Source organism: Canis lupus, chromosome 17 (assembly GCF_011100685.1).
Source record: "Canis lupus familiaris isolate Mischka breed German Shepherd chromosome 17, alternate assembly UU_Cfam_GSD_1.0, whole genome shotgun sequence".
NCBI lineage: Eukaryota > Metazoa > Chordata > Mammalia > Carnivora > Canidae > Canis > Canis lupus.
In genome coordinates, this window is record NC_049238.1 from 34,242,572 (window position 1) to 34,258,833 (window position 16,262).

Below are 16,262 nucleotides of genomic sequence, written 5' to 3' on the forward strand. Positions count from 1 at the left end.
CTCTGCCTCTCTCTTTCTGTGTCTCTCATGAATAAATAGAATTTTTTTTAAAAAGTGCCAAGTTGTTTTAAAAAATAAATAAAATGTTAAATTAAATCAGGGGTTCTTGGGTGGCTCAGTTGGTTAAGCATTCAACTCTTGATTTTGGCTAAGGTCATCATCTCAGGGTCATGAGATTGGGCTCTGAATTGGGTGTGGGCTCCCTCTCCCTCTGCACCTCCCCTCACTGCCCTTTCTCTTTCTAAAAAAAATTTTAAAATTTACGTGAATAAATAAGAAAATCCTTTTAGCCTCTATACCTGTAAGGCTCTATAAGAACTACATTCTCCCATTCTGTCACCATCACCTCCAATTCCCTACCACTCTGCTTCCTTGCTGTTCTTCCAGCGGACAAGGGCAATAAATGTTTGTCACATTTAATGAATAAATGAATGGAAAGCCATAAAACCATTTTGCAACTGATTTCTTAAAATATAACCTGCTTATACGTTGAAGGCAACTTATAAACACACACTTTCTAATAAAAAATGAAAATGTGGGGCATCTGCCTGTCTCAGTCAGTGGAACGAACATGCAGCTCTTGATCTCAGGATTGTGAGCTGGAGCCCTATGTTGGGTGCAGAGATTACTTAAAAATAAAATCTAAAAAAAAAAAAAATGCTATTGTATTTGCATGGTTCTTTCACAGGTATAATTCATTTCAAACACATGCTGAGTGACTGCCAATGTGCAAGGTATTGAACTACACGTGGTGAAGCACAGAATTTGTTCTCAGAGAACTTGCAGACTAAAAGGGAGCCAAGACATTCTCAAGCAACCTCAAGGAGAGAGACTGTGAAAGGGGCTCAGTACAGGGAAAGACAGAGAACTAAGGAAGTTCAGTTTCCTGCTGAGGGCTCGGTCTTCATTCTCTCATTGACCCTTCTGTGTGAAATCCCCACTTCACTGATGAAGGTACAGGCCCAGAGCAGGGTAATAACGAATTAACTCAAGGGAGGCCTCCCAACTTGGGATCCTGAGTTTTTTCCACCATAACCTTTTCCTTTTGACATTTTTTTTTTCCTGAGAAAGTCAGATGATGGTCTCAATTACACACTTCTCTTCACCAGTAGAGTAAAAGCTGAGAAGTCCTTGTTACTCACAGGTGAAGAAAATTATGTATGTATAGCTTTTCCAAACACTCCAACAGAACCCGTCAGTTTATGAATAAATGAATGAATTCAAAAAGAAACGTTCTGCCTATTGCTTCATCTGATTCACCTGCTCAGCCAAAATGCCTAGGTCCTTTCCCTAGCCATTTATGAGCTCTAGCTTTCAAACACATTTTACGCTCCTTCAAACACACATCATCAAGACCCAATGCTTAAAGTGGTATGGATGATGACACTTGTACCATTCTGTGAATATACTAAAAGTCACTGAATTGTACGCTTTACAAGTGAGTTCTACAGTATGTGACTTATATCTCCACAAAGCTGCTATATTTACTAAAAGGCAGTTATTTCAAAATGTTTCCTATTAACATGTTATTAATGTTAGCATTCTATTTGTTATTAATTGCATTATAATAGTCACTATTATTAATAAAAAGTACAGAATTTAATTAATAGTTCAGGGGAAATTAGGTATTATCTGTCAAAAAATGTTTTTAAACACAATCCTCTTGGGGACCAGTCAGTTAAATGTCTGCCTTTGGCTTAGGTCATGATCTTGGGATCCTGGGATCGAGCCCCATATCAGGCTCCTTGCTCAGCGGGGAGCCTGCTTCTCCCTCTGCCTCTCCTCCTTACTCATGCGTGTTCTCTCTTTCAGATAAATAAATAAAATCCTTAAGAAATAATAAACACGGGATCCCTGGGGGGGCGCAGCGGTTTGGCGCCTGCCTTTGGCCCAGGGCGCGATCCTGGAAACCCGGGATCGAATCCCACATCGGGCTCCCAGTGCATGGAGCCTGCTTCTCCCTCTGCCTGTGTCTCTGACTCTCTCTCTCTGTGACTATCATGAATAAATAAATTAAAAAATAATAATAATAAACACAATCCCCTTGATCCAGCTATTTTTCCACAGATATACTCACACTATGTTTTTTTTTAATTTTTTATTTATTTTATGATAGTGACACACAGAGAGAGAGAGAGAGGCAGAGACATAGGCAGAGGGAGAAGCAGGCTCCATGCACTGGGAGCCCGACGTGGGATTCGATCCCGGGTCTCCAGGATCGCACCCTGGGCCAAAGGCAGGCGCCAAACCGCTGTGCTACCCAGGGATCCCAAAACTCTTTTTTTTTTTTTTAAATTTATGATAGTCACAGAGAGAGAGAGAGAGAGAGAGAGAGAGAGTCAGATGGTGCCACCTCACAAGCCTGTTATGAGACTTATATGAACAAAATACATTTAAAAAATTAACAAGCAGCTAGCACATATTAACTACAAAAATAGATATTACTATGACGGCCATCACTGTTATTGACAGGACAGACACTTGTTAACTGAGTTGCAGCCCATCCATTCAATCCAACACTCTATAGATTGTCAAAAGAATGAGGGAGATTTGGATCAACTGATATGGAAAGCGTTCTAAGATGTGAAGAGAAAAAAGCAAATTGCTAAACACAATTACAGAACAATCTCAGTTATAAATTTTAAAAAATATCTATATAATAAAAGGAGCGCCTGGGTGGCTCAGTTGGTTAAGCATCTGCCTTCGGCCCAGGTCATGATCCCAGGTTCCTGGGATGGAACCCCGAGTCAGGCTCCCTGCTCAGAGAGGGGTCTGTTTCCTCTCTCCCTCTGCCACCCCCTCCTGCTTGTGTGCACACTCTAAAAATAAATCTTTTTAAAAAATCTATGTAATATGTATATATGATTTATACACACACAAGTACATGTCTGTATATGTTTATATGTGCATTTCTGGAAAGAATACCCAGAAAAGGGTTATGGGATTGAGAAGAAAGGGGCATGTTTACTCTTCACTTCATCATACTTAGAACCATACTTTTCTTCAGTGGGCAAAGTTTTCATTAAAAAAAAAAAAAAAAGTAACACTGAAAATTACTTGCTTATTACTAAGGGAGAAAGCACCTTGATTAAAAAAAGGGCACTGACAAAAGAAAGTTTCCACTGAATTCTAAAATTGGCAGCAGATATAAAAACCCTGTACACATATTAAAAGAAAGTCCATGGTGCAAGAACAGAATTTAACTGAGATTCTGAGTTATGTTCAATCCTATCAGAGATCTATTAATTACTGGCTTCTGAAAATATCCACCTTATCTGCAAAGTAAAAGCACGGAGACTTTCACCTTCAGTTTCAAATACTGCTTTTTATTTTTAAAGTACTTAAAAACCTACTGAATTTGTATAATATTGACCTAATAGGCAATAGAATACAATTGATTTTTAAATTTCCATCACCTGGTGTTTCATTTTGATAATATATTTCATTTTTTAAACTTGGGCTAAAAAACATTGCAAAAAACCTGAATATCTTTACATCTCTTCAGTCTCATGACCACAACACAAAGCAATACAAATTAAAGATCAAAATCCCAACACACACACAAAAAAAAAAAAAAAAAATCCCAACACAAAGCAACTTTTAGAAATAACTTCTAAAGAACAAATTAAAATTACAGAAGACTTTGCACAATAAGGAGATTTAAAACTCAAAAGAGAAAGAGAACAGTACAACTGAACCTAGCCGAAGGGACAAAAGTTCAGAGGCAAATGGGACCAAAAAGTAAAAGGGGTAAGTACTTTATAACTGACCCATCTTTCTCAAGGTTTTGACTAGCATAGAGCATCTTTTTATGACACAGGCTAACAATGCTGGTTTGTTTTGTTTTGTTCATGAGAGAGGTAGAGACATAGGCTGAGAAGCAGGCTCTCTGCTGAGCAGGGAGCGCGAGGCACAACTCGATCCCAGGATTACGACCTGAGCCAAAAGCAGATGCCCAACCACTGAGCCACGCCAGTGCCACTCTGGAGTGATTTTAAAATGAGTGCCTGGCTGGCTCAGTCAGAAGAGCGTGCGACTCTTGATCTAAGGGGTTGTGAGTTTGAGCCCCACAGTAGGGTAGAGATTATGAAATACATAAACAAAGTTTAAAAAATTAGTATGTCTGTATGTTAAAATGCCCCAAAAAGGGGGCGCTTGGGTGGCTCTGATTAAGCATCTGTCTTTGGCTCAGGTCATGATTTCAGAGTCCCAGCATCAAGTCCCACATCGGACTCCCTGCTCAGTGGGGAGTCGGCCCCTCCTCCCACTTGTGTGCTTGCTCTCTTGCTTGCACTCTGTCTCAAATAAAATCTTGTTTAAAATGCAAAAAAAAAAAAAAAAAAAAATCATCTCCTTGGCAGTGTCAGAATGATACTCAATGGTACTGGAAGGCAAACTGCCCGAGAAATCTGTAGTTTATCTTCTCAAATAAAACAGTAAGAACATCATCATTCTGGTCATCATGATGACCAGAACTATACATTGGTGAAGGTTGTGAATGCATTTACCAAAGATCTTTAACTAAGTCCGCTCAATGAGATGGTTTTGGTTATAGAGAAAGGAAAACAGCAAATGATCCCTCTCCCACTGACTCTCAAAAGATCCCTCCTCCAGATCCTTTTCCTCACAATACCCCTCCAAATGAGAGGCAGACCCAGTAGAAAGGAACTGGATTCTCAGCTCACAAAATGTGGGCCAAGCCAGTTAAAGAGAAGGGACCCCATGTCCAGTAGCCTAGCACTGCTTCACTCAATTAGATCTCACACTTTTCCTAGTAAGGGTGGGTCAGTCACCATTAGGATAACGTGATAAAAACCAACATACCTACCTGAATCCAACAACTTTTCACCATCTCCACTGCTATTCCTCTAATCAAGCCCCATATCCTCTCACCTGCCGGGTCTTGCATCTGCTGTTGTCCATGGTCCATTTTCCACCCAGTGGTCAGTGATGTTTTGAACCCACATCAGATCCTATCCTTCCCCAGCTTTAAAACCTTCCAAACACTTTCCTTATGCACTTGGAAGAAAATCCAAACTACTTCTCCTGGCACACAGGCCAAGCCTGATAGGTCTCTGCCCCCCCCCCTGGAATCTCATCTAACCCCTTCTTGCCCTTGGACTAACTGCTAGCCCACGTGGGCCTTCCTTCCATGCTATAGACAAGCCAAGCTCACTGTCATCTCAGAGCTTCTGCCTTTGTTGTTCCCTGTGTCAAGAATACCCTTCCCTCCTTCTTCCAAGGCTGGGTCTTTCTCATCATTCAGGTCTCCACTCACGCTACCTCCTCGCCAAAGGACATTCCTGCTGCATGCCATACCTGAATACACTGTTTGATTTCCCTTCACTATCTGAAATCCTTGTTTCCTTTCCAATTATTTGCTTCCTTTGCTGTGTCTCTTCCCTTCCCACTACCACCACCAGCCCACCAATTCCACAAGGAGGAACCCCATCTTTTGTGCCCCGGCTGCCACACAGCCAGACACGGTCACCAGAATAAAAAATGGCTCAGAAAGTTACAATTCAGAATTATTTTTTAATCATTGTGCATTTTTTCTCAGTAAATATTAAAATTACTGCTAGTATGTTCTAAACAATTATGGTTTTCTTTTAATGGGGTCCTAAATTGGGGTACCTGAGTGGCTCAGTCGGTTAAGCATCTGCCTTCGGCTCAGGTCATGATCCCCAAGTCCTGGGATTGAGCCCCCATGTCAAGCTCCATGCTAAATGGGGAGTCTGCTTCTCCTCCCTCTGCTCCTCCCCCTACTCATGCTCACTCGCGCTCTAATAAATAAAATCTTTTTAAAAAATGGGATCTTAAAAAAAAAAAAAAAAAAGGGATCTTAGAGAACAAAGTATATTTGCAACGCATCATAAACAAAGGTCTAATTTCTTAATGTATCTTTCAAAACTCCAAAATAAGTCAATGACAGAATGAGCAAAAGGTATAAATATTTCACCAAAAAAAAAGTAAGATGACTCCTAAATACAAGATGCACAATTTGACTCAAAATAAGTCAAAAATACCCCGAAACTAATAATACAGTATGTGTTAACTAAATTGAATTAAAAAAAACTGAAATCTACTTATGACAGAAGGTTCAACTGTACAAAAGTTAGGATGAGGGGGATTCCTGGGTGGCTCAGCGGTTTGGCGCCTGCCTTCCAGGCGTATAATCCTGGAGTCCTGGGATCGAGTCCCACATCAGGCTCCCTGCATGGAGCCTGCTTCTCCCTCTGCCTAGGTTTCTGCCACTCTCTGTATGTTTCTCATGAATAAAAAAAAAAAAAAGTTGGGATGATTTGAAAGTTGTCCCCAACTTAATTTCTGACATCAAATGTTACAAGATTATGTGTTCTTATTAAATTTCAGTATATGTTTTTTTTTTTTTTTTTTTTTTTTTATTCATGATAGGCACACAGTGAGAGAGAGAGAGGCAGAGACACAGGCAGAGGGAGAAGCAGGCTCCATGCACCGGGAGCCCGACGTGGGATCCGATCCCGGGTCTCCAGGATCGCGCCCTGGGCCAAAGGCAGGCGCCAAACCGCTGCGCCACCCAGGGATCCCTCAGTATATGTTTAAAAAAACAATAAGGCAAAACCCAATTAAAGCTACTAGAAAAAAAAAAAAAAAAAGCTACTAGATATTTCTCCAGTATGGCATGGAAAAGATCAGAAGTATCACAACACTTTATGGCATTTGAAAAAAGCATGTCCTCCAACACATTGCTGACAGGAGTATAAAATGACAGATTTAAATAAATAAATAAATAAATAAATAAATAAATAAATAAATAAATAAAAATAAAAAATAAAAAAATAAAATGACAGATTTTTGGAGAGCAATTTAGAGTTATCTAGTCAAATTACAAATGTACATGCCCTCTGACCCTATGTCTTAACTTTCAGGAATTTATCCTATGGACAAAAGCAAAAATAACGTACATGCACAAGGATATTCATTGCAGCATTTCTACAGGTGAGACAGCATAAATATCCAAAAATTATGAGACATTCATACAATGGAATGTTATGCAGCTGCATAAAGGAATCTGGTAGCTCTTTATAGACTCATACAGAACAATCTCATGGCATGTTGTTTAGTTTAAAAAGCAAGTTTCAGAACAGTATTGCACTGTTTTTGTTGTTGTTTTGTAAATATATATGATATGCTTGTAAATACACAGAATGTCTCTAAAAATATACACAAAATACAAACAACTTTGGTTACATCTAGGGAAAAGAACTAAATGCCCAGGAGATGGAGAAAGGCTTGCTTGTGTAGCTTTCAGACTTTAAACCATTATTTACACGATTACTAACCATCAGAACGTATCAATTTAAAAGGGTCATATCTATACACACAAAAAACTTTCAAATTATTGATTTGGAAGGTCTCTCAAGACTTCTTCCAAACTTGAGGTTGTTATTCCAAAATTTCAAAGTATAATAAAAAGAGATGCTGTGCTTATATTTATTCCTTTTGCATAATCAGTACTTGATAAATAATCATTCTTTAATAGACTTTTTTCTCATTTCTAGCACAAGATCTCATCCTCCTCAACAAAGAGCTCCACTTGAAGTCCACGGCCTACCCCACACAACTCTTCAATGTGGGGAACAGAAGATATATTCCTGGGAGGTTATATTCTGAATTGTAATATAAACAGTAGACATTTATTGTGCCAGAATAATATTTTTTTCCTAAAAGATGCTGCCATAATAAATAGTATGGGAGAATTCAGCTGTGTTCTAGGACTTTTTGTCTCATCTAGTTTAGGAGCTAGGACATGTTTATATGAAAAAATAACTACCATGCTAGGAAGGATATTAGATGGCAAATATATAATACGAATAAGTAATCCCTCAAGAAATTTGGAAGAAAACATTACATCTCCTAAGGTAGGAAGGAAAGGCTTCAAAAAAGAAACAGAATCTGAGTTGGGCTTGATGGATGATCCAATTTCAACAGGCAAGGCACTGCACAGTTAAGGAACATTTGCGTGGTTCAAGAACAAGTGAGCAGACCAGTCTGAACAAATGGAGCCTGCAAGTGACAGGGAGTGCTCCTAGCTCCTGGAAGCCCACATAATCAGTCCCTGATGCCTGTCTGTATCCTTCCAATGCCCTGGGTTAATTAATTACAAGTCTTCTGAATATTTCCCAGAGTGGTCATTTCTTCTCCCTTCTTACCACCTCAATACAATCTATACCCTCACTCCCTCCCTCTGCAAAGATCTCCAAACTCCCCTGTTTCCCATCTTCCCCATCCCCAACTCACAGTACACAACTCATGACATTTGTTCTTTTATAAGCATAACCCACTCACCTCAAAAGTGCCAATAGCTAACTACTGCCTGCAAAATAAAATCATGCTCTTTCTCATTCTAGGCCTTCTAACATCTGCTCTCTATCCTCCTCTCACTCCATCACTGGCTTCACACTCCCTAAACATAATTTGCAAACTTCATGCCCATACTGCTGCTGTTCCTTTTACCTGGAAAATTTTCCTTATCTTCTCAAGCAGGGCACATAGTTATAAAGACTGTGAACACTACAGTTCATATAAATGACATTCCCATCACCACTGTTGGACAGTATACAACATCTGCAACCTTCCAAAGATGACTTGTTTCCATCTCCACCCACTTTGTAGGCCAAATTATATCCCAGAACAAGTCAATTGTTGATCAGTTCTGTCTGATTCCTAGATCAACTTGACACCTTTTCTTTATTAAAAAGAAAAAAGTTAGAATATTTGGAATACCAACAGTGCCTCAGTTCTGTCTGATTCCTAGATCATCAACTTGACACCTTTTCTTTATTAAAAAGAAAAAAGTTAGAATATTTGGAATACCAACAGTGCCTCAAACGCAGCAGATGCTCAAAAAAGATGCTTGCAAATGACAGGATAAGTCAAGAAACGCAGATTATGGTAAAATCATAAAAACCCTTGAAGGGAGGGAAGCCTGGGTGGCTCAGCGGTTGAGCATCTGCCTTTGGCTCAGGGTGTGATCCTGGGATCCAGGAACAAGTCCCATATCGGGCTCCTTGCAGGGAGCCTGCTTCTCCTCCCTCTGCCTGTGTTTCTGCCTCTCTGTCTCTCATGAATAAATAAATAAAATCTTAAAAAAAAAAAAAAAAAAAAAGGGACCCTTGAAGGCCAAGAAAAAAGTTTTGGCTTTATTTGGTAGATGCCAAATATGGTCATATGATCAGGATGGGGTTTTTTTTTTTTTTTTAAGATTTTATTTAATCATGAGAGACACAGAGAGAGAGAGGCAGAGACACAAGCAGAGGGAGAAGCAGGCTCCCCGCAAGGAGCCTGATAACAGAACTCGATCCTGGACCCCAGGATCACACCCTGAGCCCAAGGTAGACGCTCAACTGCTGAGCCACCCAGGCATCCTGGGATGATGTTTTAAAGACTAATTTCAGGGCAGCCCCGGTGGCGCAGCGGTGTAGCGCCGCCTGAAGCCCAGGGTGTGATCCTGGAGAACCGGGATTGAGTCCCACGTCGGGCTCCCTGCATGGAGCCTGCTTCTCCCTCTCCCTCTGCCTGTGTCTCTGCCTCTCGCTCTCTCTGTCTCTCATGAATAAATAAATAAAATTCTTTTAAAAAAATAATAAAATAAATAAAATAAAATAAAATAAAGACTAATTTCAGCAACCATAAGAAAGCAGGATTTGAGAGACTATGGTCAAAGTGCCAGTATAGAGGCCCTGTCAGTTGCAGGAGGCCTATGGGAGGCTCCCTCTGGGACTTCCAGCTGCCTTAGCTGCTCACTCATCCTTCAGCTTATCTGTTTGGAATTACAGAGGTTGGTTTTCATATACCTACACTTGGAAAGTGAAGCTTAAAACTGGACCATTACGCCAAGAAAAACATGCTTTTGCCTGAAATATCTGGGTATCTAGGAAACAGTTCTGACTTGAATAATTACATACATATATAAAATACATATACACAAATCAAGAATTCCTCTTCTTCCTTCTTTTTCAGTCCCGGTAAGTCTAACTCAATTCTCCTGTTTCCTTTGTTAATGCAGCTTGAACTTTCACTAACCTTAGAATTCCACAATTACTAGTGAATCATTTCAAGGGCAGTTATGGCTCATTTTCCTATGGTCTTCTAAAAGAATCAAGAGCACTTATGTATTTAGATATATAAATTAATTTCACTGTACTGATGGAGCATTAAATAAGTAATTCTTATCTGTAAATCAAAAACTCCTAACATAATACATTAAACAAAATTAGTTTACTAATGAATTTCCTTTTAAAGCATGTATCTTGGATTTCATGCCAAGATATCAATATATCAGTAATGGACTCTGTGGTACTAGACAATTTACCCTTTAGATTAAAAAACGATCTTCACTCTCCAAAGAATATTATGTGTAAGTAATGCACTGCAACCTCAAGATACATAATATCATTGAAAACATGCACATGTCTATCAGGAAAAGATTATCAGGCACAACCTAATTTTAAAAAACGAATGGAGGATGGATAAATAAATAAGTAAATAAGAATGAAGGAAGCCTCTTAAAACAGTATCAAAGGAGTGCCTGGGTGGCTCAGTTGGTTAAGTGTGTGACTTGGACTCAGGTCATGATCTCTTGGGTGTCCTGGGATGGAGCCCCTCCTTTGGCTCCCTGCCCAGAATCTGCTTGTCCCTCACCCCTCTGCCCCTCCACCTGCTCATGCTTGCTCTCTTGCTCTCTCCCTCAAATAAATAAAATCTTTAAATAAAAAAAACATGTTCTAAAACAGTATCAAAAACAGAATATTCAATTTTGTGTTTGTGTCCAAAGAGACCGTCTCCCTTTAAAGTCCAACTTTACTGTTTATTTCTCCTACCAAATATGCAAAATAAACTCACTAGTACTAAAATCAGAAGTATGTTATCTCTACCGAAAGGTAAACACAGGGACGCCTGGGTGGCCCAGTGGTTGAGCATCTGCTTTTCTGCTCAGGGTGTGATCCCCAGGTCCAGGGATGGAGTCCCACCTCGGGCTGCTTTTCCCTCTGCCTCTCTTTCTGTGACTCTCATGAATAAACAAAATATTAAAAAAAAAAAAAAAAAGAAAGGTAAACACAATAGAAGATTAAAGTATTTTCCTTTCACCCCAATAAACTGAAAAGAAAAACTATTAACTGGATTTGGGGCTGTTTAAATGTTTGTGATTTTTTTTTTCCTTGCCCCTACTGAAGAGCCTTCTGAAAGTCACAGTGTGTATCTTTGATACCAAACGGTGGACAGTTGCTTTTCTAACTCCATACTTTGTAGGAACAAAAGAAGAGAGAAGAGGGCACAGACATCCATTATTTAGAGTCTACCGTTAACTGAATCTCCTTTGTAATGTAACAATTCCATCAAAGCGCATATTAGGCAGAGCGTAGAATGTGTGACCAGTGTATGGCAGACCACATTTCACCACCACAAGACTTCATCTTTTCAAACCCCACCAAGAACTGGCAAATAAGCCAAGCTGCTATTAGCCCGAGGTTAAACTGTTGAAATACTAGCAATAAAAGTTTAGAGGCATCTAACTAGCCAGGTGCTTTTCTGCTCAAAAGTAAACCAGAGGCGGGAAGCTGGTTTTAGTTTCTCTCTACCCGCCCCTCCCCATGCCTGGCGATTCGCCCTCCAGAGGACGGCGTAGTGCGCAGACCACCGCCACCTGGTGCCGGGAAAATAGGAGCGAGGAGCGAGGGCCAACCCGTCCCCTGGCTGGCCTCGCCGGGGGCCCGGAGTCAAACAGGTCGGAGACAGGACCGACGGACGGGACCGACAGATGCGACAGGACGGACGGACGGACGGACGGGACGGGCAGAGAAGCAGTGCATCCTACCCGGAGGGCTCCCTCCCAGGGCCGGCGGAGTACCTGCTCCGGTCATCCAGGCTGCGGTTGTCGGCCGCCGCGGCGCGCCAGTCGGGCAGGGTGCTGGCGCACAGCACCACCATGGACACGATCACGAACACGACCGACACGCTGGCCAGGATCTGCGCGGCCAGCGACGACGTCGGCTCCTCGAAGGTCCGCCGCATGCGCTCGAGCCAGCGCCTGGAGGGGGCCGCCTCGCCACCGCCCGGTCGCGCCTCGTCGCGGCCCAGCGCGCCCGGCTCGTCGGCCGAGTAGAAGGTGTAGGTGTCGGACATGCGGTCGTCTAGGCGGCGCTGGCAGCAGTACTCGAGGTGCGCGCCCTCCAGGCCCCAGTAGATCATCTCGTTGTAGAAGGAGAGCTCGCACATCCGCGGCGCGAAGCGCAGCTTGCCGTGGCCGCGCACGTACAGCAGGATGAAGCCGAAAGCCTCCGAGTGCCGGTCGAAGAAGTACTCGTTGCGCTCGCGGTCGTAGTCGTCGCACACCTCGAGCACGTCGCGCTCCGAGCGGCAGCCGTGCAGCCGGCTCACGCGGCGCAGCGGGAAGTCCTTCAGCAGCTCCCGGGACAGCGAGTACCGGGCGCCGCCCACGTTCAGCACCACCGAGGCCGCCCCGCTGCGCCCGAAGGTCATGGCTGGCCGCCCCGAGGCCCCGAGGCCCGAGGCCGCCGCCGCCGCCGCCGCCGCCGCCGCCCCCCGGCCGCCGAGCGGGGCCTGCCTGCCGCTGGCCGCCGGGGAAGCGCGCCGTCGGGGCCCTTCGCCGGCCCGGAGACCCCTCGGCCCCAGCCTCCTCCGCAGCCCGGCGTTGCGGCTAGCGACGCTCCCGCGGCGCGGCGGTGCCTGCAGGTGGCCGGGGAGCCCCCTCAGGCGCCAGCGCTGCGCCCCGCTGGCCGGGAACGAGGCCGTCAGCGCCCGGGGATGCCCCCTGCGAGGCCGGGGTGTCCTTCCCAACGGCGGCGCTGTCCCCTCCCGGAGGGGCGCGGGCGCCGGGAGGAGGCGCCGGTGCGGGATGGCTCCCGGTCCCCGGCGCTCCCTCTGGCCGCGGCTCCGGCAACCGCCCCGCCGCCGTCCAGAGGCGAGAGGCAAAGTGAGCGGCTTCGGAGGCGGCGGAGAGCCGGCTCCGCGAGGCGGGGGCGGGGCCTCCTCGCGGTTCCCCTCCCCGCCTCCCCGCGCCGCTCGGCTCAGCTCCCTCCGCGCGCCGCCCCCCTCTCCCCACCCGCGCCCGCACCTCCCGGGCGCGCTCGGCTGGGATTCCCCGGCGCCCCGCCCCGGACCCAGGGCTCCCCGCCTCGTGACGCCGTCCTCCCCCTCCTCTCCCGCCCGCCGCGGCCAGGAGGGGTCCGCGGGCCTGGGGAGGGAGCGGTGGGGAGCCCCGGGGATGAGGCGGGAGGGGGGCAGAGCCCCGCGGGCCGCCCCGGGCCATCAGGGATGACTGGGGCAGCTCCCGAGGGCCCTTTTAACAGCCCCCGCCCAACCCACCACCACCACCACCACCACCACCGAGGGAGGCGACAGGCGGGTAAGGAGGGTGAGGACAGACGGCGTTTGGAGAGCTTTTTCCAGAAACTGTCCGGAGCCCAGCTCGGTTTCTGAGACCGCCCTAAGGGATTTCTCAGAGGAGGCACCCCAGCAATTAATTGCTTTTCTGGCCGACTCGCTTTTCCTCTCGCGGCGCGGAGACCCACGTACCGCGCGCTCCGAGGGCGGCCACCACCCCGGCACCCGAGCTCGGTGTCGCCCTCGCGGCCGTCCTCCCGCGCAGGGGAGCGGCCCGGGCCCCTGCCTTCTGGGGCGCGGGTCCTAGGAGGGCGCCTACGTGGAGCGCCTGGGCGCTCCCCCACACCCGCCGTGACGCTTCCTGTAGAGTGGGGTGAAAGTGGGGAGAACCGCTCTGCCCCTGGCAAGAACAGAATTCTCCCCATAGCCTTCGTCTGCGTCCTCCTTTTCATAATGTCTTGCTTTCCCCCGTGCCCCCCCCCCCGCTCCGCCCCCCGAGCCAGCTGCAGCACCGGCTCCCGGAGCTGAAAAGAAGCCCTTTAGGGCTCCTCAGAGCGAACTGCCCTGCGCTCCGCTCGAAGCCCAGGGAGGGGGTTCCAGGGGCAGGGATTATTTTAAACTACTACCAGCAATTCACCCGACATCCGACACCCGCAGCCCAGCCCGCGCCGTGCCCGCCAGAGGCGAAACAGGTGAGTTGCAAGGCAAACTAAGTTAAATGCAAAACAAATGCTGGAAGAAAAGAATAAGGGTGGGGTGGGGTGGGGTGGGGTGGGGTGGGATGCGGTCATCTGACCTGAGAGTAACCCAGCTGGTTACTGGGAAGGTTTTTACTTGGCCCTTCACTTTTCATAATTTTGTAGGATTGTCCATGCCCACTAGAGGTCACCATAAAGAGTCATTTTGCTCTGATTCTATTACGGATTCCTGGCTGAAAAGCAGACACCTAAAAATTGAAGTGCTGTCCCTCCTCACAAAATGAAATCATTCTGGGTGGTTTCTTAAAGAATGGAAATCTCTATGTGCTGTTTATCTTTCGACTTGGATAGTTTATCTTAAAAGCTCTTAATGTGACTGAAAGCTCAAAAACAAGAGTTGTTTATTTGCAAAGTAGCTACTAAACCAAGAAAACATCCTGAAGGAAATGAGTTTCAAGATAGAATGGAAGGAGGTGATGGTCATGAGCTGGCAGAGAGAAAGAGCAGAAAAGCATTCCAATAGCAGAAATCTCAGATGTAAAGGATTAAAGTCTATAAAGAAAGCTAATGCATTTGCTTGGCTCAAAGGACCAGGATCTCAGCTGCAGAATTTAGATTTCAAAGTATAAGTAATGGGATGCTTGATGTTTTTAATAGTAGAAATGGCTTGATGAAAGCTTTATTCAGAACGATTCTTTTGCCCTTTAGTTTAATCTAAGGAGAAGGCAATTTTTGCAACCCAAGAATGGGAGCCCCACCCCCCAAATCTTTGTACATGAGGGTCAGTTCTTTTTTTCTTCTCTTTTTCTTTCTTTCTTTTCTTTCTTTTTCTCTTTCTTTCTTTCTTTCTTTTTTTTTTGAGGAAGGGTCAGTTCTGAGAAATGCTGAGCAAGACTCAGCAAGGCTTGGAAATGGATTTCTTGGAGGATATGAAGATGAAGAAAAGTTTGCAGATGTGAGTGGAGAGAAGAGCCTGGCTTCACACCAGCAAGAGCAAGTTCCTCAGGGAATTGTTAAAAATACTTTCTAGAAGCATCACAGCAACTGAACACAGAACAACTATTTCGTTGATTATTTGTTCCAATGTTATTGTATTTATATTTCCTGTGTTCTCTAAAATCCTTTTAAAGTCTGTTGATTGAACCAGTTGAAGAAATATCACATTTTAAATTAAATTTGAGCTTAGAAAACAAATTAATTTGATGATAATACAATTTGTGCCTCCTAGGTATATTTTCATAAAATTTCTTAGAGAAATAGGTTTAAATAATTTCATTTGTTTTAAACGTAATGTGTTTATTTGATTTTGATATCATCAGCCACAACTGCAGAAGCAACACCCAAATCGTCTTCTTTTTCTCCCCCCAAAACATGTTCTTACACAAAACAGTAAGGTGCACAAGTGATTGGCTTGTCTCAATATAATCCAGTTTAGAAAGTCTTCTTAAAAACTGTGTTCTTAGAATTATTAAAATTCTATTCCTTTGTACTCTGAGAAGGTTATGTTGAGAATCATTTCAGCTAAATTCTTTTCTGGGTTCTGGATGACATTTAGGGCCTTCATATATAAATCTTTAGAATGCATTAAAATTTAAAGGCACCAGGCAGAATTTTAGAGTTTGAAAGAACCAAAGAGATTTTCTAGTCTCAATTTATCAACCCATTATTTAGGGAGGAACAACAAGGTTTTAGAGATGTGGCTGTGACTTGACCCATGTGGTTCGGTTCCCCTTAGCAGCATCATGGCAGAGACCAGGCTGGAACCAAGTGTTCTAATTCCAGATTCTGGTTCCTCCATTTCCAGGGCCTGCCTTGCTGCCACAACCTTCATCTGACCTCTCCACACCCCAGTTCTTTCCTCCTTCTGTGAATCCTGTATTATGCCACCAGGCAGCTCTTCCTTTTGTTCATTTTTATTAAGTGATTCCCCAGATCAGATCCTAAAAGGCCTATAGATCTGTAGAATTACAAACTGTCTGCATAATGAAGTCCAACCTAGTTATTAGGGCCCTCATTAGATTCAAATTTTGGCCGCATAATTTATTCGCTAAGTGACCTGCAACAGATTCTTTTAGCCTCAGTTTTCTCCTCCATAGAGTGGAGGTAATGCTAGCTATGTCACAAGGTGATAAGAGGGTTGAATGAGGTGATGTGAGGATGACATACAGCCCAGTGCAT

The 16,262-nt window shown here is 44.5% G+C and overlaps 1 protein-coding gene and 1 non-coding gene across 3 annotated transcripts in view; one reads left to right on the forward strand and one right to left on the reverse strand.

Moving 5' to 3' along the window:
- KCNG3 (potassium voltage-gated channel modifier subfamily G member 3) overlaps positions 1-12,522 on the reverse strand; it is a 47,578-nt gene extending 35,056 nt beyond the window's left edge. Inside the window, exon 1 of one of the 2 annotated variants that reach the window (XM_038561354.1) lies at positions 11,858-12,522. In XM_038561354.1, the coding sequence (XP_038417282.1) occupies positions 11,858-12,522 (665 nt within the window). The remainder of the gene's footprint in view (positions 1-11,857) is intronic. The other variant, XM_038561355.1, reaches the window with a different exon arrangement.
- Positions 12,523-13,170: 648 nt separating this feature from the next.
- LOC119869701 lies at positions 13,171-15,278 on the forward strand. The gene is made up of 2 exons (XR_005372375.1): positions 13,171-14,078; positions 14,947-15,278. It is a non-coding gene; the product is annotated as an uncharacterized LOC119869701 (transcript).
- Positions 15,279-16,262: the final 984 nt, after the last annotated feature.